This window comes from Oryza sativa, chromosome 5 (genome assembly GCF_034140825.1).
Source record: "Oryza sativa Japonica Group chromosome 5, ASM3414082v1".
NCBI lineage: Eukaryota > Viridiplantae > Streptophyta > Magnoliopsida > Poales > Poaceae > Oryza > Oryza sativa.
Genome location: NC_089039.1, coordinates 2,781,486 through 2,806,769, shown reverse-complemented (window position 1 = coordinate 2,806,769; position 25,284 = coordinate 2,781,486). Strand labels below are relative to the sequence as shown.

The 25,284-nt window shown below is 39.0% G+C and overlaps 3 protein-coding genes across 6 annotated transcripts; 2 read left to right on the top strand and 1 right to left on the bottom strand.

Annotated features, from left to right (window-relative positions):
- Positions 1–1,152: 1,152 nt before the first annotated feature.
- Positions 1,153–6,289, bottom strand: LOC4337812 (Senescence-associated protein OSA15, chloroplastic). The gene is made up of 13 exons (NM_001402484.1): positions 6,128–6,289; positions 4,916–5,340; positions 4,483–4,653; positions 4,314–4,387; positions 4,152–4,228; positions 3,973–4,044; positions 3,715–3,783; positions 3,123–3,169; positions 2,870–2,993; positions 2,726–2,794; positions 2,542–2,645; positions 2,041–2,116; positions 1,153–1,667 (listed from the first exon to the last, which is right to left on the bottom strand). Exons 2-13 carry the CDS (start codon positions 5,230–5,232, stop codon positions 1,494–1,496), a joined length of 1,374 nt encoding a protein of 457 aa, NP_001389413.1. The 5' UTR covers positions 5,233–5,340; positions 6,128–6,289; the 3' UTR covers positions 1,153–1,493.
- Positions 6,290–8,868: 2,579 nt separating this feature from the next.
- On the top strand, positions 8,869–14,951 carry LOC4337811 (sodium/hydrogen exchanger 1-like). Its single transcript, XM_015785112.3, has 15 exons — positions 8,869–8,939; positions 9,291–9,504; positions 9,605–9,723; positions 10,603–10,700; positions 11,186–11,245; positions 11,373–11,419; positions 11,502–11,696; positions 11,822–11,868; positions 11,961–12,027; positions 12,518–12,618; positions 12,723–12,824; positions 13,454–13,592; positions 13,695–13,757; positions 13,865–13,948; positions 14,329–14,951. Exons 2-15 carry the CDS (start codon positions 9,331–9,333, stop codon positions 14,665–14,667), a joined length of 1,635 nt encoding a protein of 544 aa, XP_015640598.1. The 5' UTR covers positions 8,869–8,939; positions 9,291–9,330; the 3' UTR covers positions 14,668–14,951.
- Positions 14,952–16,624: 1,673 nt separating this feature from the next.
- Positions 16,625–24,953, top strand: LOC4337810 (coiled-coil domain-containing protein SCD2). 4 transcript variants are annotated; one of them, XR_003242638.2, is made up of 17 exons: positions 16,625–17,196; positions 17,463–17,632; positions 19,296–19,359; positions 19,661–19,702; positions 19,777–19,830; positions 19,920–19,969; positions 20,054–20,081; positions 20,270–20,347; positions 20,441–20,548; positions 20,636–20,696; positions 21,259–21,372; positions 22,624–22,751; positions 23,449–23,502; positions 24,102–24,140; positions 24,233–24,273; positions 24,386–24,512; positions 24,690–24,953. XR_003242638.2 is itself a non-coding variant. In XM_026025916.2 (17 exons), exons 1-17 carry the CDS (start codon positions 16,765–16,767, stop codon positions 24,809–24,811), a joined length of 1,728 nt encoding a protein of 575 aa, XP_025881701.1. In that variant the 5' UTR covers positions 16,625–16,764; the 3' UTR covers positions 24,812–24,953. The 4 variants fall into 4 exon arrangements, 2 of the variants coding, with proteins under 2 accessions (XP_025881701.1, XP_015638430.2); XR_003242639.2 differs by having other exon boundaries at positions 23,445–23,518; XM_026025916.2 differs by having other exon boundaries at positions 23,449–23,518.
- The last annotated feature ends 331 nt before the right edge of the window (positions 24,954–25,284 follow it).

Sequence of the window (25,284 nt, the reverse complement as noted above, 5' to 3'; positions counted from 1 at the left end):
ACGTCTTATAACTTGAAACGGAGGGAGTATCATTTATTTCGACATGACTTGTTTTATCATTAGGTGCTTTAAGCACGACTAATAATTTTGCATATTTGTATCAAATTTTAGTATGCCATGTAAAAAAAAGGGGAGTATGCCACTTGGCTAAAGTTCAGGATTTAACAACTCGGTGCGAGTGAAAGTTTTTAGGGTTGTAAAATAGACTTTTTTTCTCAAAGAAATACTCAGGAGGTGGCACTATTATCCATTTCCCAATCGAATAGCAAAAAACATCTGAGGAACATAATTTCTTCAACCATGCTCTTTTGCTTCATCTATTTGTTGGAAATATAGTCATGAATCGGCATATTTTAATCCAAAATGTTAAAGCAATAACCATGGCATAAACAGTGTAGAGTGATCTTAACATAACCAGTAGCATACTATGCGCATCATGAATGTCAGGAACAGAAACATTACAGTAACGCAATAACATGCTAGAGGCATCATGAATGTCAGGAACAGGAACACAGCGCACATAACAGTAAAGCGATAGCGCTAACAAAGGGAACAGGAGAAGGATATACCTCGAGAATGGCCCTCCGTTGGATTATGAGGCAGAATTGCCTCCGTTGATGTTGTCGTTCGCGGCACCGGCTCCAGCTCCTGGCGCACCACCTCTGCCATCTCCTCCAGTAGCGGCGGCGGCATCTCCAGACATGGCGAGCAATCGTGCGAGAGGCACTACCCAAAAACCTGATCACCCGCCTACCCGGTGCAGATCTCAGGCGAAGATGTGGTTTTGGAGGCACTGCTCCTTCCAATCTCTCGTGCGCGCAAGAGATCAGAAGCGAGGAAGCGAGAACAGCACTGGTGCGGAGGAGGAACTAACACCGGGAAAGAAGCAAGCGTCCGTTACAGATCGGACTCGCGGCCTCCTTATCTATCAGGAGAGAGAGGCAGTTGTTGGAACGTGGTTAGTGGCTGCAAAAGAATAGCGACGTGACGCACGCACGCCGCCAGCCAGCCTCGCCCACGCCCACGGCCTCGGCCCGGCGCGCGCGCGCGCGTGGCATTCCGAACCCCACCTCAACCAGTCAACAGGGGGCCTCCAATAACTCCCTATTTAGGTTAAGATATTCCTCGCTTAAATCCTGATGTGGTATTATTATCCTTAACACTTATTATGGGCCTTTGAGATTTAATAGGATAAGTTGGGCCTAGCCCAATTATTCTAACACTATTGACTATGTCTTACTGAAGGAATACATTTATCTTTACACCAGTTCCTAATTTCTTTGGCAGTTTGGCACTGAAAAGATGTGTCAGTTACATGCATTCTGTCATTCTGATGATTCTGGTGATCTGGTTTGATACCAAGCAGCACATTATGCTCTGAAACTGTGACAGAGATAGACATTCACCTTATCCATATATATGCTCTGAAACGTGATGTTTGTATAAGTTTCTGTTAATCCTAGTGTAATTTTTTCCTTCTTATTTGCACATGATCACCTGGTGTCATCTGCTGCTGCACTGTCATCGGCTGTCTCTTTAGAAACCATATTTTGATTCAGTACAAACCTCAGGCTGTCACCTTCTTCAAGCTCCCATTGCTTTGTGAGTTCATTGATGGCTCTTGTTGCAGCCCTGGCTACAGCATAATTGGAATCTTGAGCCAATCTCTGCAATTGAAAGAGCAAGCAAAGATTGATGAAACATCAATAGTTACCCAAGTAACTTCAAAGAAACTAGTTCATGTAGCAAGTAGCAACTAGCAAGTTCATTCAACAATAACTGATTATTATGCAGAAACAGGCTGCGTTGTACTATGGATTTTAACCTTTTTTAGATAATTGATCACAAGGGAGAAATGAGCTTCAGTTTGTACAGCTTGGAAATCATGGTTACAAATGAATATGAAGATCAAATTTGAACTGTGGGGCAAGCATGATTCCTGGCTCTGAGAGGCTTAGAAATTTCTCATACAAAAAATTCTGATATGAAGGTAATCAGAAATTGTCAATAGGAGGAGCTATAGGAGAGATTTATGTTCACCTGTAATGCACCCATCCCAGCATTTCCAAGAATCCACATGGATGGAGCTGCAGCCAGTGCATTAGCTAAAGCTTTCCTACAAGGGGTATACATACATAATAATGGTCAATACGAATGCGATGTAATTCAGAAATATAACATAGAGCCTCATCGTTTGCCCTACAACGAATCAGCCACCGCCAAAATTTATTTAAGACTTAATTTTTGAGTTAATTCTACGGTATTTTCAACATAGTTCCTTTTTTGAATTGGCTTTTAAGTCACTAAGGACATATACATAATAGTTTTATCCATAAATTATTTTTTGTCGCTAATTAGCTATTTTGGCACATAGCCATGATGTATAGAGACAGGACATATCAAATCTGCATTCTTTATATTAACATTCTCTCATTTTCTGTATATTCTCATTTTCTGTACTTGAAGATGGATTCGATCTTGCTAACAACGCAGAAGCAACATACATTGCAGGTAACTGTACTCAATAATGCTGTGATATACCTGGTATTAACATCTGGAGAGCTTGAACATTCAGCAAGTAAGGAAACACTCTTTTTCCCATCCATGGCGTCCAGGTCAATGAGAGTTGCTACTAACAACTCAAGCTTCAGAAACAGAAAAGAGAAGGTTAGAAAGATGGACATAGGAAGGTTCATCTTTATAATGTGGGTAAAAAATGTTTCACCTCCTCAGGATCTGTGTAGTCGATACCATCAGCCTCAGACAACGCAGATGCCATACTCCAGTATGCTTGCTATGGATAACAAATTTAACCAAAATTAGCCATATGATGGGAGTTTTCTGCTAAATAAGTTAATCTAGATATAACCTCTATGGCGGTAATCTGGTCCGTTGAAACTTCATGAGGAAACAGCTCGAAGGTATTTCCATTTTTCTCAAGGGTGATGAAACTTCTTGAATTAGCAGGAGAAGAGGAACCATCCTTTGCGAATCTAAAGTATATTTATTTTAGTACAAATCAGATTGTTCTAACAATGAATATGAACCAGCGAAGTAAAATCATACCCTCCTTAATTAAACATTGAATTTCTCTAAGAAATGAGCATTTGAAATGAACTTACTGCTCTTGTAATCTGTTTGCCATCATGTCATGGATATCCCGAACAAACTGCACTAAATATTACAGAATTACATACAAGTGTAATATTTAATAATCAAGATGCTGTATGAGAAATACCAAGAATTGGGAAGGGTCAAATTGATCAAAACATCTAGTATGTGATCCATAAACTTTTCCTTTTGTGCAGCAACAAATACCAAAAAAATGTCGATATGGCAAGGTGTAGATAGAGTATGATTAAGTCTGAGGCTAGTTATTCATGTCTAGATATATGATTATTTATTTTCTGCTAAGCCAATCAAACTAAACCTTAGCTATTAATGTAATGCATAACAGCAAACCGGTCATGACAGCAGGCTCATAAAACAAACAAAATTTGTTGGAAATATGATGTATGGGGCATGATGTTAAGCAAATAAATAATCAAGAATTGTTACGAGTTTGAGTTATAAATCTTGCTTTCATAAATCAAAATAACTGATTATGTTTTCATCCTAAAATCTTGCATATCTTAGCTTGTAAATTGTAATGAAAACTAAACCAACTTGCTGCATTTAAAGACAGTAGAGATGGAAAAGAACAAGTTGGGCTACCTTTAAAGCCATGAAAGCATCTTCCATGGCACGTCGTCTAACAACCGAGTCAGCTCGTCGCAGATCTGCCTGCATTGCAAATAAATAGTGTATTATATAAGCATAATCCCATGAATTTGATAGTAACACACACAAAGAAGGTTAACACCGGTAATAAAACAACATCGGTACTCCAGAAACATTTGGCAGCTATATATCGCTCAGTATTTTCAACTAGTTCCAGCAAAATGAAGTGAAGGACAGAGAACTAGCACAGACCTCCAAAGCACCATCGCTCCAATGCTGATCTGCTGCTTTCTTCAAGTCTGACTGAGCCTGTTCCTTTAATATCTGAATATGCATACAGAGGTAACAGGCTAAAGTACATAGAGGTAGAAAGGAACAAAAAGTAAAGCACATGGATGGTTCAATTATCTAAACATATTGAAAAATCATACTCTCGCAAAATGGGTAAGCCGCGCTGCCCTTTCCTTCACACTGTGGTCAATTTTTTTAGTGTCCTTCCTTGCACGAGCTTTCAGTAAATAATAGCTTTAGATGGATAGTTAAATCATACCAAAGAAACTAAGAGCTTGTCAGCTAAAAGGGAAATCATGTACCATCAAGCTTGAGAAATCCTGACCCTAAAACAGCAACATCCTGGCACGCACGTTTGTTCAGCCTTGTTATGCCACTAGGATTAGAAATGAGACACATAATTTTGTTATGTACAAATCTCTTGTTTTTACCAAGGGATATATTTTTTAAAGATTATTATGAAAGGAATACCGTGAAAGCAAGAGAATATCATTTTGAGCTCTTTCATTCACAAATTTTGCATCGTTGTAAACAAATTTGCAAGCTTCAGCCAACCCTTGACTAGATTTGACTGATTTTTTCTTTGCTGCAACTTGATTATCTGAAAATTGGGAGGCTCCTCTTGAATGTTCTTCAAAATCCCTGCAACAATAGATTTAGAAATTTAAAAAGACAAACAGGTTATGTCAACCATAAAAACAAAATAAAAAATGTTGGATGGGTTATGTCCATCTTAAAAATGACTGTGTTCAGCTTTGTACATAGGACGTGTCATTTAAAGACAGTAGAAAGATAGGAATTAGGATGATAATGAATTTGCATGTCCAGATACACAAATTCAATAAACATTGGTCATCTGGGGAAAAAGTAGGCTCATTATCCTGTAATGTAGTACAAATATTACCTGTATGAATCAGTGCCATCTTCAAGGCTGCACTCTTTAGTTTCACTGCTGTTATGAGAACCATAAGAATGACACCGGAAATTCTGGCCTTGTTGGATCAAGGAACCATTTGACTGCCCGGTGGTTTGTCCATTTTTCTCATTTACACAAAACCTGAATGTTGATTGATATCCATTCATGCACTTCCTTACCTTCGCTTTTTGCGGTATACAATTCAATGCCATGCAATGAATTCCTTTCAGCTTACATGGCATTCTGTATTGATCATTGTAGTACACCCCGCTAGCTGCTACAGTACCAGGAATGCGAGTAGCCATATGCGCACAGTCTGTATGTTGGCTTGGGTTTGGCCACTAAAATCAATCCAATTGTGTCTTCATTAAGTAAGCTTCCTAACCAGTTTGAAGAGATATGATCTTTAGTACCTGATGTGAAATTTGGACATTAGTTGCACGCAACAGTAAGTGAATCTTGAGCAAAACTGATGCTAATACGTCGCGTCAAAAATACTGTAGAACTTCATTCCTTATCAGATCAATAATAGCTGCTTGCTGTTAACAACCATGTAGTAACAGTTTCCTTTCTAAATACCTGCTGTGCATTGTATTGTCAGAATCACAGCTACTCTATGAATGGGGTAATAGAATTCTAGGCCTTCTGTAATCTTCAGCAGTTATCTCAAATTTAACTTGACAGCATGCAGCCATGACAATTAGGAAATGCATAATTGATTTTCTAAATGGTGACACATCAGTCGCCCCCCTTAAATCTCTAAATACACCAACATTTCTCGATCCTAGATCAGTTTGCAGTTCAGAATCACAAACAAAAACACAGCGGGGAACTGTACTTGCAGTAATCAGCTAATTCGAAACTCTAAAAACGATAATTCCAAAGTAGTAAACAGGAAGACATTCGAACCGAAAGAAATGGCATGTATGATCCATCCATGCGATAATTGCCCAAAGATGCATAATACTAAAACAAGCATAAATTTCAAAGCGAGTAAACAACAGAATATCTGATCCGTCCATCCTCCACATCTAGCATGATCAAAACACCACCAATAAAACACCATCTTTTGGAACATGCAGAGGCTCTCGAGTGACAAAATACAACCAAAACTCAACGAGAACAACAACTTGGTGATTCTATTTTTCTTAAACAAAAAAGACACCTACTTTGTGGAATCCGAGGGGAAAGAACTCGAACCTTTGCTCGCCGGCCTATCCTGCCTCCGTCTCTGCACAGGCCGGGAAGAGAGATAGAGAGAGAGGAGGGGATTGGAGGAGAGAGATGTAGAGGTTGAGGAATCTCAAGCAAAGGAAGGGAGATGAATCAATGGAGGATGGCGGATGCGGCCTTGTCCTGTCCACTTCTCTGGTCGCGCTGCCCATGCCTGTAGCGGACACGTGGCGCTCATCCGCTGGTGGCCTCGCATCCGTGGCGGGGCCTACAGGCTCATCTACAGCCAAGAATTTCATTCCACACTCTTTCGCTGTCAACACTATCTCAAAAAAAAAAAAACACAATCCCGTTGGGTGTCCCTGACACGTGGGCCCTCCACATCTCTCTATCAACTCTATAGCCTAGCCGTATGGAGCATGCTTGTTGGAACGTAGTTTTGGAATAAAATTTGAAAAAAATATATACTTCTTTTCATGGTTTTGGATTTATATACTTATTTTGGAAAAGAAAGTTAATGCTATTAAGGCCCCCTTTGAATTGGAGGATAAATGGAGGAAAAACAAATGAATTGAAATCCTACACTATTCATGCCTTTGATTTGTAGGAATGATAAAAGGAAAAACGTAGGAAACTTTCCTTTCCTACGATTCTAGAGGAAAAATGTAGGAAATTTAACATCCACTCCGACCTCTTGGAAAACTTCCCTTGAGTCTATCTCTCTCGTTTGAATCCTGCGTTTTTCCTGCGGTCCAATCAAACGGCCATTCCTGTGTTTTTCTTGTGTTTTGCAATCCTTTGTTTTACACTTGCATTCCTATCAGAATCCTATGTTTTTCCCATTCCTCCGTTTTTTCAATCCTACGATTCAAAGGGGCCCTAAAAATGGATTTAAGATAGATCAAACAAGCAAACCATTAACTCAAAACATTATTTAAGAGTTTATGGCTCCTTTGAAATGTGGGGATGAGAAAACACAGCAATAGGAACAAATGTAGGAATAGAATGTTATACTTAGGGAGTTCTTATGGGATTTCGAAAAGTTGTTTGATTATCATGAAGTAAGATATCATGCTTATTTTCCTCTAAAATTAATCTTGTAAGGTTCATTCCACATGAATTCCTAAGAAATTGATAGGAAACATTTTTTATTTCAAATAACTCTATAGGATTATTTTTCATAGGATAAAATCCTCTATAATTCATATGGTTTTTCCTTTGTTTCAATCATGCTAAGACTGTGTCTGTCTCATGGAGTTGGGAATTGACCCCCTAATCACGAAAAATGGAGCAACATAGCACATAATTAATTAAGTATAGCTTAAAAAACTTTTTAAAGGATTAATATGATTTTTAAAAATAATTTTTCTATAGAGATTACACGCGACAAACAAGAGAGGGAAATAGGGAACATGAATAAACGAACTCAGTCAGCCCTGTTCGAATTTTAGAATGAAGGGAGTCCTATAGTCCCGTTCTTTTCTCCAATAAAAGTTGAAAGAATATTAAGACTTTCGTGTCACTTTTTCAAACTGCTAAACGGTGTGTTTTGTGCGAAAACTTTCTATATAAAAATTACTCTAAAATATCATATTAATCTATTTTTTAAGTTTGTAATAATTAAAACTCAATCAATCATACGTTAATACCACCTCGTTTTGCGTAAAAAACCTCATCTTCATCTTCCGGAGAAAAGAACACCACCTATGTCTGTACTACTCTACTCCCTCCGTCCCCTAATATAAGTAATTTTGACATTTTACTTGCACTGTTTGACTATTCGTCTTATTAAAAAAAATAGAATTATTATTTATTTTATTTGTGATTTACTTTATTATTCAAAGTACTTGAAGTATAACTTTTATTTTTTATATTGTATAAATTTTTTAAAATAAAATAAGTGGTCAAACGTTTAAAAATAGGGAATATTTTTTATATTAGGGGATGAAGGAAGTATAACTTTACCGTTATATTCTGTTCTTGTCTTTAATAGCAGTGGACGACGACCACACATGATACACGATACCCTTCTCTCCTTTCATTTCATCTTGCCTCTTCGACAGGGCGACACTCATGAATCATCATCCGAACGATCTAAGAGCAAGTATAATAGTGAACTATAAGCTTACTATACTTAGGTGAAGAAAAGAGGTAGTGGAAAATTAAGTATGTTGGCTCTTATGCAAGAGCTAGCTTATCACAAGCTCCAAGACAAATCCATTAAATGCATAAGTAAGAGATAGAGAGAGGAGAAGAAAATTGCAGCCAACCTTATAGCCAATCTATTATATATGTTGGCTTTAAAATAAAATAATAGTAGAAAGTGGACTCTATTATTATCCTTCCTCTAATCACCCATCCATTCGCCATCATTGCTTCCCAATACCCCATATTGGTCTCCATTCATTCCATTATCTAAGAAAAAATATTATTGGTCTCCATCCCCGGGTGGGCCCCACACACACCCCGTGCCACGTCGGCCTCACACCCCTCAGGTTAAACCAAAACCAAAACCAAAACCACAGGACGGCAACCCAGCCACAGCCACTGACAGGCGGGGCCAACCCGGTTCAGGGCCCCACCCGTCATCCACATGGGTCTCCTCCCTTCCTCTGCCTGGTGGGGCCCGTTTGACCGTTTGACAGGTGGCGCGATTTTCGTTAATTAATTCCCCTCCGTTTCTCACGGCCTCATGGCCAGATGGACACGACCACCAGTCCACCACCTCCTCCTCTACTTCTTCTTCTCACGTCTCTCTCTCTGAATCCAGATTTTTTTTTGTTGGTTCCATCCTCTCTCCTGCTTCAGATCAGGGTGGCCATCTCGCTTGAATCTGCAGGTGCGTGCGGAATTTCGATTTTTGTTTTTACTTTTATTTTGTGCACATCCTTTTCTTGAGAGGAGAGGTGGCGGCATGGTGGCTTCTTGGGTCGGATTTGGATTTGGAGTCGGAATTGAGGAATTCAGTGAGAATATGTAGCTCGGATCATCTTTCATCCTACTGGTCACTGGTTTGTTGATTTGGGTTGTGGAATGATTAAGCCGGGAGTGATTTGCTGTTGCTTTGCGGTTTCTCTGAATTTGTTGACGGCTACAGTGTTCAGGCAATCATGGAGATCGATCTGCTTGCTTGCACCGAGCAAATGATCCAATTTTTAACATTGAGAATTGTTCGTTTCCATTCTGCCAGGGTGAGCTGAGGAGGATCCACTGAGGTGGCGGCGGTCGAGATGGGGCTGGATTTGGGAGCTCTCGTTCTCAAATCCGGCGGGCTGTTGGTGTCGGACTACGACTCGATCGTCGCGATCAACATCTTCGTGGCGCTGCTGTGCAGCTGCATTGTGATCGGGCACCTGCTGGAAGGGAACCGGTGGGTCAATGAATCCATCACCGCGCTTGTCATGGTGAGATGAGAGGGCTCTCTGGCCTTGCACCCCAGGTGTTTGTGGTTTTGCCTTACAGGGGAGTGGTTTTGAGTTTTGTTCTGTGGGTTGGCGCTTGCAGGGGCTGATCACTGGAGGTGTGATTCTGCTCGTCAGTGGTGGGAAGAACTCGCACATTCTTGTGTTCAGTGAGGACCTCTTCTTCATTTATTTGCTTCCACCGATCATCTTTAATGCTGGGTGAGCTTTCTGTGTACCTATAGCTCTTCTAGTGAGCTCCCAACCAAAGCGGAATTTATTTTGTTGTTCTTCTGTACAAGAAAAGAAGGTGCCTTGTCTTAGTTTAATTTGGTTTTGGCTAATTTAATCTTGAGAGCAAAATGCACCGCAATAGGACTCACTTGAGAAATTCATGTATTTCTGAAGTATGCATATGATGATATTATTATTGCCATTCTGTATAAAATATTACTTAGATTCCTCTGGATGTATCAAACCCATGTTTCTAAGACTTCCTCAAAACCTATGTGATTTGTGAATGCTAAGGTACACTTATTGAGCTGGATGTATAAAATAGTCAACTGCCCACCCATTCCCATGAAATTATACTGAAAAATGAATTAAACTATCACGTCTGTCCCAAACAATTATTTCCCCCCCTGAAATACAGACTTAAAAAGGATTGTATCACAGTAGTACATGAAGCCCTTTTACAATTAGAGGACTTGGTGATGATTGGATCCAAGTATGTCTAATCATTCTTACATTCTTACTGAACGTGAGTAAGCTTGTGAGTCATTTAGATTATTTTTCCTGACTGTGCAAGTATATATATAGTCTTTATAGAGAATCAGCATCCTTACTCTGCCCTGTTTCGAACCTAGGAAATTGCATGCATTCCTGCAGTAACTGAATTGATTAATATGAATTTCCTGTGTATTTCTTTGGATTAGCTAATAACATTTTAAGCTCCAGCATTATATTTTTGTGCAGAAATACATGTATTTTCAGTTCTCGCTAAAACATTTGACCCTAACATCAAAGTGATAGCCTGAAGTTACTTACATTTTATATAAGTGAAGCTTTTAACTGAAATGCATCTTTGTTTATAATCATCAGGTTTCAAGTAAAGAAAAAACAATTCTTCCGCAATTTTATGACAATTATTTTATTTGGTGCTGTGGGGACATTGATATCCTTTGTGATAATCTCTCTAGGTAAGTTGCTGAATTCTTTGCTCAGCTTACATCATCTTATTTTGGTTCCATATTAATGATCACAAGATAACCAACTATATGAACACCTACACCAAAATACAAAATCTTGGTGTTTAACACCTGAAACCAAATATCATCATTTCAACTTTCAAGTATGTGTGACTGATTTCTTTGAGATTAAGATAAATTAAACACTGGTTTAAGAGAGTAAAAGAATCAGTAATGAGCCAATCGCTTCTATATGAAGTGGCTACATGATGCATGAAAATCCATAATTCAGTACGGAGAAGCCAGCTGGATAGTTTTTTTCAGTTGTGGAGCTGGATGTAAAAGTATGTATGTTAGATGCACGGTTGTTTGCCTTATTGTATTCATTACTCAATGGTACAAACATGATTTGTTCAAAGTCTCAAACCTTGCATCCTCAAACTTTGATATGTTGCTCTGGCCGCTAAGATTTTCCTTTTTTCTAATGGACATATCAGGTGCCATGACATTGTTCAAAAAACTTGATGTTGGTCCACTCCAGCTTGGGGACTATCTTGGTTAGATACTTTATTCTTGGCCTTTCTACACTTCAAAATTATTGAAGCGACTGGTTGGACTTTGGTACCATTGAATACATCATCATTCTGCTCGCTGTTTATCTTTTTGTTTAATCCATATATGCAGCAATTGGGGCTATCTTCTCAGCAACAGATTCTGTTTGCACCTTACAGGTTTTTCCATTTAATGACCTGTTGTTAATGTCTTGTAAAATGAAACAGCACACCATTAAATATGCAATTTTGTTACTTGCAGGTGCTTAACCAAGACGAAACACCCCTACTCTATAGTCTGGTTTTTGGTGAAGGGGTTGTCAATGATGCTACATCTGTTGTGCTCTTTAATGCAATTGAAGACATTGATATTGCTAATTTTGATAGCCTTGTTCTACTAGCGTTCATAGGAAATTTTCTCTACCTATTCTTCACCAGTACCCTTCTTGGAGTAGTTGTAAGTCTCTTTGTTTTTGACAACCTCCACTGATCTTTCCTTTTCTTTTCCATTTACTACCTTCCTTTCTGATGATTCATTTGACCATGCCTTTTTGGACTAATTACTGGTACTCACTTTGGCAGGCTGGGTTGCTTAGTGCCTATATTATTAAGAAACTATGTTTTGCCAGGTCTGCTCCTATGTGATTTAGTCATGCCACAGAGTAGTTTGTTTTTTATGTAGATATGAAAATCATTGTGGCAAGCTTGTGATGTTATGCAGACACTCAACTGACAGAGAAGTTGCTATCATGATACTCATGGCGTACCTTTCATATATGCTGTCGATGGTGAGTGCCTACAAACTATAAGAACTTCAAAATAAGCAACTCTCTTAAGTCAAATTATTTCGGACATTTATCAATTACTTCCTCCGTCCCAAAATATAAGCATTTTTAGTGCTAAGTCAAATATTTTTAACTTTGACTATTAATAGCAAAAAAAAAAGATCAATCCCGTAAAATTGATGTTACTAGATTTATCATTAAACAAGCTATCATAATATACAACTCTCTTTATTTAAAACATTTTACTTTTATATAGATATTTTTGGTCAAAGTAGCATATCAAAGACTGTGTCGAAATCCAAAAATGCTTATATTTTGCGATGGAGGGAGTATCATGTTATATCCATGTAATACTAAGTGTAAATTTGTTGATGTTTTACTCTTGTACTTCTTTTGGCAGTCTGTAATTTCTTTAATCTCACTTTGCACCAGCATCTTCCAAAGTACATGATATTGATATTTTTTTTGACCCTTTCATATATATATATTTCAGCTGCTAGATCTGAGTGGCATTCTCACTGTGTTCTTCTCTGGAATAGTAATGTCACATTACACTTGGCATAATGTGACAGAAAGCTCTAGGATTACTACCAAGTATGTACTGTCTGATAATCAGTTTTACTGGCAACCCTTGTGGTTTCTTTTAGATGAAAATATTTATGTATATGGCTTCCTGATATTCTTCATTCATTTTACAGGCACACTTTTGCTACTTTATCTTTCATTGCTGAAATTTTTCTATTTCTCTATGTTGGGATGGATGCACTGGACATTGAAAAATGGAAATTAGCTAGCAGCAGGTGTGTTTTTGTCCACGACCAATTCATAAAGTTTCTTCTGATATTTTCATTATCCGATGGTTTGGTTTGCATCCACTGGTGTAGCGTGTTATTCATTGGTGGGATCCATGGCCAGAATAAAAACAAATGATCGTGTTCTTTCATCCATTCTCTCCTGTCTGCCAAAGGACCGCACCTGCTCCTTTCATATGTTGGAAACCACGAGCAAGTATCTTTTTTTCGGTTTGGTTCAAACAAAAGAACTAGTTTTGCTTTTTTGTCTGCCTCCTGGTTCAAGTCCCCGGTGGTAATGCCTTGAACAATTGCCTCTATGGTTCAATTTTTCCATCACTAGGGATGCTGTAATTTGCTTAGCTCCTTCTTAGACTGATGGTCCTGTCAGCTGACAAAAGTATATTCTATGTGAGGTGATATGTTGTTGATGAGAGAAAGTCGGAACCCTTCCTTTTCAGTTTGGAGAAGTCTGCAAAGAACATCTTCAAGCTTCTATGATTCTATTAATTGTTGTTTGGCATGGTGCACACTGTTAAACACAGGCTCACACAACAGCAACTACCTTGCATGTCTTGCCCATGTTTTTTTTTTCTGAACATAATAACTAATTTATATCAGTTTTCCTTATGATGCAGTCCTAAAAAACCAATTGCTTTAAGTGCAACTATATTGGGCTTGGTTATGGTTGGAAGAGCAGCATTTGTATTCCCTTTGTCTTTCTTATCCAATCTAAGTAAAAAAGAGACACGCCCAAAGATCTCCTTCAAGCAGCAAGTTAGTATTGACCTTTTTTATTCTTATGTAGTTGTATCACTTTCTTTCCCTCCTGAAAACAGAGGGAGCTAAGCAGCTAACTGTGATGGGTTTATTCTCTAGGTAATCATATGGTGGGCAGGTCTCATGAGAGGAGCAGTATCAATAGCACTTGCCTATCACAAGGTGATGTTTGATGGTTAACCTGCCTCTCTGAAAGTGATTTGGAACCACTACCACATTAATTTACTAAAACCTAGTCTGATATGTAACGTTCTCGTAAAACTTTGCAGTTCACCGCATCTGGTCATACTGAATTGCGAATCAATGCTATCATGATCACCAGCACAGTCATTGTTGTTCTGTTCAGCACAATGGTAAGGATGTAATGCTTTCTCTCTGTTATTATCTTGGATGGTTATTTTCTGCTCAGCAGGTGTATTTCTAGCAATCTGTTGATAGATTTGTGCACTTTTGTTTGTGTGTGCTATATTTGGTTCAGCCAAGTCAATAGGGGACATGTGATTATATGAGCGTAAACAAATCTAATGCAGTATTTATCATTTCTTTATATGACGCTTACAGATTAAGTGAAATACCCATGAACAATGCAGCCATACGGGGATTATCAATGTATATGATCCTGTTTAATCTAGAAAAGAAGTGATATCATACATTTCCGTTTCCATCGTGTACAAAGAAAGTAGTCCAATTATTATCACTTTGCTAATGTATACACCATCAATATTTGTTTCAGGTTTTTGGTTTTTTTACCAAGCCTCTCCTCAATCTCCTCATCCCACCAAGGCCTGACATAGCAGCTGATCTCTCAAGCCAGTCAATCATAGACCCACTTCTTGGAAGCCTGCTGGGGTCTGACTTCGATGTAGGCCAGCCCTCCCCTCAGAACAACCTTCAGCTTCTTCTCACCATTCAGACTCGCTCCGTTCATCGCGTGTGGCGCAAGTTTGATGATAGATTCATGCGCCCGATGTTCGGGGGCCGAGGCTTCGTTCCTTTCGTGCCTGGTTCGCCAGTGGAGCGGAGCATCCATGGATCTCAACTGGGCACTGTGACTGAGGCTGAACATAGCTGAGTTTGAGGTTCAGAAGGTGCAAGCATTTCTGTAAATTTTCAGAGACCACTCAATTTTGTTCCAGGATACATTTGTGTACTGTTGTCATATCTTGTGCAGATAGTTTGTGTAGAACGACGTATTTAAGCTGGTATAGGTTCATATTGGAAGCCATTATTCCAAGTGTATAATTCATCTGTAAATTTACATGTTGTTTGTAGAGGATAAACAAATGCATTGTATTGGATTTGTAGAAAGTACTCCCTCTTTGTTAAATTTAAATGAAGGTGCCACAGTTTTCATAAGGAATGGTAAAGTTTGTTCTTGTAGTTTCAACCGTTGATGCAATTCCATTTTATGCAAGTTTCATGTGTACTCGTGCTTTATAATTTTGTATGGTTTGTTATTCCTGCGTTTGGAAGAAATAGCTGGACTTAGACATGCCAAATGCCAAACACGTTTGTTCTAAATGGTTGTAAATTGTTTTTGTATGATTTGATTAATGAAGCCAATAATGTTATGGCATGGCCAGGCCAGTTCTCTTTAGGAGAGGAAGGGAAGTTAGGTATATTTAAGCTAGATTACAAGTATGTCTATACTAGTGCCAAGTTTGTCTTTGGTCCAATATAATGTGTTAGTACCATAATATATGTTCATTTTTTTTAGAGAAGGGTATTTTTTTTACCCGGCCTCTATATCCAACCGGATATATACGGCCATTGAAATAGGGAACTTAGCCCCGCAAACAACCCAATCTGAAATTCGCTCCATAGGAGATTTGAACTCAGGACCTTGGGGTACTACTCAGGTCACTGTAACCACTAGACTATATGCCCTTTCGTTAATATATGGTTCATGGATTCTACCAAAACAATTTGCACCAAGTTTCAAGCATTACCCATACATACTTTCCTCTCTAGTTCTATTCAAGTGCTTTGGGACCCATACAACTTGTAGGATAAGAATACATTATCATTTATTTTTAGTACAGAACTCGGCACTCTCTTCTATTTCCTGTTCTCTTCCTGTAGTGGTGGATTCAATGTCGGTGTCATAATAAGGTGATTATGCTTAAATTTATAGTGTTATTTTATCGTTTAAGTAGTTCAGTACTAAGTTTTGTCAAAAATTGTCGAGGTTGACTGACACTGATTGTACCAGTATAACAAGCAACACATACATCAAGAATGTAACATGGTACATTCTGAAGAGATTTCTAGATCCTTTAAAGTATCACATAGATGCACTATAGTTACATGAATACGTTATAATGTTCCAATACAGTGAATAATATATAGTCGAGGCTTCATTCACTACTTTAAATATTAACAAAACATATAATGCCCAATTCACTACAGTATATCGACAAGCTTGGTCGATGGCTATATAGTATCATTAGGTTTTGAGTTCACTAATGATTACATGGTACATTTCAGTTAGAAATTTTTCCTCCAGTTGATATGAGATAGCCACACTATTTTTTCCCCCTTGGATGAATATGCAGCACTCTATCACAAGTGATATACCCAGGATTTTAGATATGGATGACCTATCTTACGTAACTTTTTTAAACACAGATAAATATAATAAGATAATATACAATAGGCCACATAATTTAAAGTGTACCATAATATATTAATAAAGAGTTTATATCTCTTAATTTTCTCACTATAAAAGTTTATATTAATAAAGATTTTATATCTCTTATTTTTCTCACTTTAAATTTTTTTTTCCTTTTATTAACATGTACTAGTCCTGTGTTAGATTATTTTTATTTTATGGTCCATAATTCAACCGGACCACCCTCTAGATCCGCCACTGCTTACCACTATATGTAAGAAAAAGAACCCAAGTGTATAGAAGTACACGTCTAACCGGTGTAGCCACAGGCGACCCGCGCCACACAAGATCCACCCCCACGCCACTCGAGATCACTCCCCCCCTCGAAACTCGAGACCGTTACGTCCCCCCCGCCTCCGCCTCCGCCTTCGGACGCAAACACAAACCACCACCACCTCCCATTCCTCCGCTTCCACCTCCACCTCTCTCTCTCTCTCCCTCTCGCGACGAATCGAGGAGGGGGATCGATCGATCGATCACCCGCGACGCCGTGTTCCCATGGATCGCTTGTCGCGGCCGGCGAGCCCCGCGGGCGGGTACGCTCGCCGGGGCAGCGGCGGCGGGTACGGGCACCACTACTACGGGGGCGGTGGCGGTGGATCGGCGCAGACGTCGCCGCCGGGTGGATCTCCGACGGCGTCGCCCGTGCACCGCCACGCGCGGACGGGGTCGCTGGGTGGCGCGGGGGCGGCGTCCACCGTGGGGCGACGTGGCCGCGCGCATAATACCGCGGCGAGGGCCGCGGCGCAGCGGCTCGCGCGGGTCATGGCGTCCACCGACGGCGCGGGGGTAGGAGGAGGAGGCGGCGGCGTGGGTGGTGGTGGGGATGGGGGCAGCGGCAGCGACGACGACGAGTACGAGCTCTCGGGGCCACCCATCGAGCTCTCCTCCACCCCGCGGCGCACCGGCACCCGCTCCCCTTCCCCATCGGTAACCTCAATCCATCCCCATTTTCACTTCCATCACTCGGCAGCGGCATTCAATCGTCAATCCCGTCTTCCTAATAATCTAATACTCATTCACGATCTCCTAATTAATGGAATATGCCGGCTGATTTATGATTTTACATCACGCATTTCGCATTGTTTATGCGGGTGATGTGTTTGATGTGATTATTTGTTACTTGTGTTCACCAACCAATAGTGGGCATGGTGCTCGGCGCGCTAAGTGGTGGCGTGTAATTCTGTGCATTTTAGATAGGTCGTTACCTTTCGGATCAGGCTCCGGTGAGCCGACCACCGTCGTTGACGAACCGATACACGCCCGGGAAGTCAGTTCCGATGATACCTTCGATCAAGCAACAGAACCGGCCAGCGACGAGCGGTCCAGGGTCAGAGTCGCCCGCAATAAATCGACGGGAGCAAAGGTATGCTCACATGTTTCAGGTCTTGCACGTGGCAGATTTCATACTGCATTGTTGAAATTGTTCCCATATACATATAGCTTCTCCTTGCTCAATTCAGCATGGCTATGCATTCGAGAGGATGTTATTTATCATGTCCCATGTGATTTATAAGTGGCGAAGCCAGGATTTGGGGTTGGGGGGTGTGGGGTAGGGATAAGCCATAAGGCCGAATAACCAATATCGATAGCAAAGGAGGCCAAATAGTCACTGTCAATAACAATAAATGTGTAAACTAGTTCTTTACAAAAAAAACTTGAATTTTAGCTCTTTAATAATATAATTGGAAGTTTGGAACTAGTTCTTAATGCTAAATCCTTTCAATGTAAATAGGCATCTTCTATTTTACTTTGAAAAAAAAGGGAAATCACTAACTAATTTTGTAGATATTGTTTCTTGCTAATGGGCTAATGTTTTTTTAGACTTGCTAACTGCCTGACCTTGTAAGTACAATCATACAACAACAGGGAGGAGGGGTTCAGATAGGGGTGTGTTGGCACCCTCCGGCACCCCCAACAGCTCCGCCACTGATTAATAATAATGGCATGCATGCTAATACTGGCTAGTTTAGTTTGAGGCTGTAGCTTATATACCACATATCAGTGAGATGTGTTAGTTTACTCGGCAGAGAAATTGAGCTGCAGATCAAAGCAATGGGCTTTGTGCCATCATTTTGTTGTTGGATGGAAATTTTATGAATTTGTTCTGTTGCTAATTTTCTGATGTAGGCACCATATTATCATGAGCTTCGGAATGGATAACACATCCACGAGTGTTGCTTTATATGTATTGCATTTGGGATTTACCCTAAGCGCTACCTATCATCTATGTAAATTTATGCATTTCTTCACAAATGGTGGATCCAAGTGCACCAATGTGTTGCTTTGGAGAAAATTAAACAGAACAAGTCGCGAATAGAAATAAGTCAAATAGCTAATCTAAAAACACAAAAAGCTTGTTACAAAATTCATGCATGCACTAACCTAGGTTGATGTGGCATTTGAAACAGATTATTGCCTTAGATTATCTACTTGATGATAGGGATAAGTTAAATACTTTGAGAAATAAACTTAACAGATAGCTTAGAACAATTGGTCTAAGCAACGCGGTAGATGTTTTTTTTTTGTTGAGAAGCCGTATTTTTAGAGCCGTGGAGCAATAATCCATGACAGCAATCCGGCAAATAAGCTACTACTACCTCCGTCCCAAAATATAGCGACTTTTGGAGCTAGAAATGCTTATTTTTCCACATTTCCTGGGATCAACTTCAGTTGGTTCCACCTAGGTAGTAGGGTACACACACGCTTGCGCATTCAGTGGTACTGCATGTTTCCCGTGCATTGAGGACTTAGTACCTCAAATCTCTTTCCTACCGTGTGTTAGGGACGTGCACGCGTGTGTTGTGGTGTGAGTGTGGTATGTGTTCGTGTGTGTCCTGAGTTGTACCCTCTCAAAAAAAATGCTTATATTTTGGGATGGTGTAACAAATAATGCCTTTTGTCGTATCTCCTTCCGGAAGTCTCTTTGTGTTGTTAATTGACAGCAAGCACCTAATTGAGTTTTTGTTCTCTTTTGAATATTATTTTTTATGATCACTAATAAGTAATATAGGCTAAATCATCCTTAGGAGATCAGTTGATCTTGGAAGCTCTCTAAGAGCGCGGCGCACATCTTCTTCTCTTCATGATGAGGTGATTCCTGTCATAAACAGCATTTTCTAAGAATTTTTTTCTTCGAAAACACAGGAGGATAAGAAAATTAATGATAGGAAATGCAGAATATCCTATATACTACTTGAGTTTGTCCTAAAATATGAGTTTGCTCTCATCTATGTTTAGTCCTTGATTCTTGTTCCAGCGAAATGTGGTATGACTGTTTGTATGGACTTTTGGATCCATCTGCCAAAAGTCCAAAACAGCTATCTTTCTCCACTTTAAGATTAACCTTTCTTATATGCAACACTAGTGTGATTCTTTGATGCCTCCTTTGCAGATTAACTCACTCCAAGTGGAAACCGAGGGCATGTACGAAAAAGTGAGATGAAATCACGATTTTGGATTTAATTTCTGCTTTAATTTGTTAGAAACACTCAAACATGCATCTTCCAGTTTAACCTTGCAGAAGAAAGGAGTGAGGAAGGAGATGCTAAGTCCATGCACATGGTATGTCCATACACAGATACCCCTCAGCTATGCATCTTCAATGCATTGTTTGATGTATTGTGTCAACATCTCTGATGTCCACATTTCAGGCTGCTGTTATTGCTGATGCTATAGAGCCAGAGGCCAATCTGATTAGCAGGTGTATAATTTAACAAAACACGCATCTTCTTGTTATACATGCATTGCTTCTTATCTTAAACTATGTTCCCATCTTGACTCCCAGAAAGGATGCAGCGCTACAACAAAGAAAGGTAGGTTTCTGCACCAAAATCCATATGTTCAAATTTGATGGAACAATTTAAATTGAAAGATTTTTTTTATTAGAGCTTCATTTTTATGAATATTTCTGCACAATAATGTTGAGTTTATGACTTTATGTGCTTTTGGGTGAACAAATTTCTGTTTACTAACTCTTTCCGAAGATCTGTTGTGCTCTTAGGCTTCATTGAGAAGTGCTTCAAGAAGGTCTAACAGCGCTAGCTGTGATGAAATTGCAGCCCTTCGGTCAGAAGCAAAGGTAGAGCTTTCACCAAATATGGTTACTTATTGCTGAACGATTTTCCCAGAGTTGTATTTTGCAAACCTAACTTTTATTTATGCTGTCGGGTAGGTTGCCAATTCTGTATCATCCGTATCTCAGCGTCTAAAAAGTACGGGATCAATCGTGAGATCTCTTCACGGAGCAACCAATAGAATGGTCCTGTCTCAAGAAGAGATGGTGAATATGTTTGCCTCACTATTTATACTTTGACATTTCGTAGCAAATGGATATATCATTAAATCTGTTTATGAAAATCCTTTTTAGGAGGAGGTGGTGCTAAAGAGATGTTGGCTTGCTCGCTACTGGAAACTGTGTGTTAGACTTGGTATTGAGATACTTCACACTATTAATACTTATTTACAGAGTGGTGGTATTCCTTCTGTTGTAAATTCTAACTAGGTCTCAAATGTATGTACTATGTAGAGATTCTACAAGTACGATGCAAAAGTAAAAAAAGGAAGTAAAAGTAAATTCGTAAAATTTTAAACAGATGTAAACTTTAAGACTGAAAGAATCAAGATATGCATTATTGCCCTTGCCTGTTCTGTCCTTTAAATACACATGCAAAAGATTGGATAATGCTTTGCATATTTTACCTTTAAAATATTGTGATTGCTGCCTTGCTACTTCTATATGCTTTTTCAAATAACTAAATTGAGTAAGTATATTTGTGTAGCAGTGTGTTCATTACTTGGATACTATGATTTTCTATGAAGCTTCATATCTTTTTCTGTTTTATTATTTTTTTTGCTACAGATTAATGTCAGGGTGTTGAGGAATTAGTGTCTTTCAGACTGTTTTCCTTTTCAGGCAGTCAATTGTTTCAAAAATAAATTTGTTGTTTACATGTTTTCTATGGCTAGCTAAATTGAGTTTTTTTTTATCAGGTATACATTGTGATATTGCTGAAGAAAAACAAGAATACTGGTCATCATTTGCACCACTTTCACTTGAAGTTGTCCTGTCAATTGGGCAAAAAGCTAGAGATGGAGCATTGTCAGGTCAGGTTCCTTATCAAAAACTCTTTTGTGAAGATGTTGATTCAAGTATCTCATGTTCAGTTACTCTACAAGTGCTTTGATTATAACCATTGGCTATCTTATGGACATGGAATCGAGACCCAAATTATCACCGATCAGGATACCTCATAGCTTAGATCGAGAAAAAAACTTATGTTTGATTTTCTCAGATAAAATGCCAAGACTTAGTGCCAAAGGCCTTAATAGAATGAAGCAATTCTTTAACTTCAGTAGGTCCACCTTAATTGGTAGATGAATTCAATGATCAATGCTTGCATGGCGGATGGGTGGGATCCGATGTTATTTGAAGCAGCTATTGATACCGCCTCCGTGGGAGCCAACGGTCGTGGTTGTGAGGCCTTTTCTGGTGGGATCTGAATCTCATCTCTGGTTATGGCTGGTCGGAGTTGTTTGTTTGTTTCTAGGCATTGTGTTGGTCGGTTAAAGGTCATGTTTGGCATTGTCTAGTTGTTGTTTTGCTTGTGTGAGGCGTCTTTTAGTTGTTTCTTTGGTTGTGCTTGGTTGATGTTCTGGTCATGTAAGGTCGCATGAGGCCGCAGGGGCAGATCTACTGCCTGGTGACCCCAGGCAGCTGCCCGGGCTCGTCGGTGGTTAATCCACTAAAATTCCATGTAATTAAGAAAAAAATGAAATAGAATTTCTGTAGTAAATACTAGCTATAGTGAAGTTTGCTCGTGCTCTAAAATAATTCTAGATACGCTACTGTGAGGCCGTTGTTTTGGTTGTGCATGGTCATGTAAGGTCACTGTACCTGGCTATTTTAGCTTTTCTTCTCTCGTAATGAAATGACGTGCAGATCTCTGCCATGTTCCAGGAAAAAAAAACTTAAGTAGGTCAAATAGCTAGTAAGAGTTTAAATTAATCTACAGAATGTACTTGAGTTGTTCAAAGTTCGCTGTCCATTTTCTGATATTTAATTTGTGGTTAATATTGGATGATTGCCACTTTTAATTCTGCACCATGCAACTACTGAATGATTCCAAGGACTTTTGTCCCCTGAACATGCAGAGTAACTTGCTCCATCTTTTGCTTTAGGCACTAAAGTTCTCATCAAGAGGGTTGATCTTTTATTTATCTCCTTCATTTTTCATGACCATGTTACCAGATGAAGCATCATTCTTTTGAAGTGTACATAGCTCATATAAATTCATCATTTCAATCACTACATATCTGTACATATCTGCTCTACAGAATTGTTTGTATATAACGCAGATCATGCTGACATGGAGACCAAAAGCAAAATGTCTGACGCAAGTCACGTGAATGATATGAGTGGAGATGGAAATATTGAGAGCATGCTTTTAGTTGAGAGAGGACTACGTGAATTATCTTCACTCAAGGTTTTTCTTGCTACTTATTATTTTGATATTCATCTAGTTTATACCTTTCTTTCAAAGTCCATGTGATACCACATGACAAGTTTGGTGAGATACATGGTCCAGAAATAAAACCGTGTACTTGAATATTTTGTTCATCTTTCATTTTCTTTCTGTTCATAAATTTGCAATGAATTTTTCCTAGAATGTGAAAGTTATCTTCTGTCAATTCTCTCATTTTTTTTAAAGTCAGTTTTAGTGTTGATGAAGTTAGTTCAAAATATTTTGATTTGGTTTCAGTCTCATCAGTTGATACAAAGACTGCTAATTCACTATTCATGCATCACTTTTTTGTGTAATTAGTGAAATGCAAAGTGATGTATGAAACTTAAGAGTGCTACTAGACTATTACTACTACTCCCTCCGTTTCATAATGTAAGACTTTCTAGTATTGCCCATGTTCATATAAATGTTAGTGAATCTAGACACACATATATGTCTAGATTCATTAATATCTATATGAATGTGGGCAATGTTAGAAAGTCTTACATTATGAAACAGAGGAAGTATTAGATTGACTAGCTTTATCATTGTGTTGTATATATTAGATGCAATATATGTGTCAACGAATTTTCATTTACATATTCCCACGGAATGGTAGAGAACTATTATTTTTATTTGGGTTTCGGTCTCAATAATTTAATATCCCCTTTGAAGGTAGAGGACGCAGTCATGCTTGCTTTATCAGAACATCGACGCGTCAGACCTCTCTCAGGTGGCTTCTCCAAAATGTACTCATTTCTTATTCTTTTCTTATAATATTTTTGTTTTATGAGATTCCCAGGTCTCTTATCTCGAAATATTTCTCTCTATCAAGATAAACTCATAAAATATTTTTTTTTCTTAATATTCAGTACATGGGGAATGTATGCGAGCCTCACTGTGAGGGTACCGACAATTTGATGTTTAACACATAGCATAGCTTGGGATTTTGAGAGCTGGTTATACCAATTCCCTCGTTCCTGATGAGAAGTGATACACTGACTGATTGTGATACCATGAACAAAACCGTATTTACAAGATAGCTCATTTATTCAGATGTTGCATATGAAATAACTTCACAACAAAATATTAGATAATATTTAATGTGCTGAAGAATTGCAGTTTATTGTGATTAGAACTGCTTTCTAGAATCATCCCTGCACAATTCACTGAGACTTCAAAAAAATTACTATGTCGCTATGTTGACCTGATTCTATTAGATGAATACAACTTCCAGTCTGAATATTGCAACTTTATTACGCACATCAATGGCCTGCAGCAATGCGTGACGTGTAGTTTTACTACTATGACTTAAGTTTCCAATTACTGCAGGTCCATCTTCTGAAGGCCAGAACCCTCCAGAGTCATTAGGTTAGTTCTACTTTACTAATATTCCTTTTTACATCCATAGCTCGGGAATAACAATTTCACTTTCTAATTACATATGCTGTCATTGGTCCTAGAATTAAGCGAGGAAGAGCAAGACGACGTACGCTTCAAGCAGGTGAAAAACCACTCTGGCATTTTGTTTTCTCCTGGAATCGATGTGATGTTGCACAAAAATTCGTTTTCGGTCAGAACTGGTATGTACAAGAACTCATGAATACATATGGCAGTCATGGTTAACCTACTTCTGGAGACGGGCCAAAAGTCATGACATAGAAGAAGATATAGCTGATGAGCGGCTACAGTTTTGGATAGAACAAGGCAATCATCCAGTTTCTACGATCGATATCATAGAAGGTAATCTCCTCTCTGAACAATGATGAAACTCTTGTCTCAAAGTCTGCCATCCTTTGCACTATTCGTTCAAAGTTTGAAATCATATACTTCTCGTTTTGACTGTCTTGTACAAAATTTACCGGCTAAATTGCTTACTTTATCTGATGCTTTTCTTGTTTGCAAAATTATGTAAACAAGTTGAGAGAGGACTTACTGAGCTGAGGAAGCTGGGAATCGAGTCTCAGCTGTGGGAATCGACGAGGAGATCTCTCGACGATGACTTTAGCAATCACGGGAGCCCAACCGGATCAGAAATTTAGCAGAAACATAATAATGGAACGAGGCCTAGTGCCAATTTTGTTTTTGTTCGCTGGTCCTAGAGTCTCATTGTTTTTGCGCACTTGTCATATATATTCATTCATGTAAAAGTTTTGATCGGAACCAAAACTAAATTCTCTCTCCTGGAATCTCTCCTTTTTAATTTTCTGGTATGTTAATTTATTATTCTGTTAAAGCAAAAGTGCTGGATTAATCATGGAATCATCAGTATGCTGCGTTGTCAAATTACATGGTCTGCTGCAACAAGATGTGTGCAGTGCACTGGTTGGTTCCTCTCCTTTTGCTTTTGCAATGGTGCTTCTATTCTTTCAAGGAGAAGAAAAAAAAAAAGTTCGACTCTTTCAAGGAGAAGAGGAGAGCACAGCAAAGCAAAGCCCCACTATTCTGCATTGCTTGCTCATTAGCACATTTGCAGCTTTGCAAATTGCAAATTGCAAATTTGCAATCCACTCCC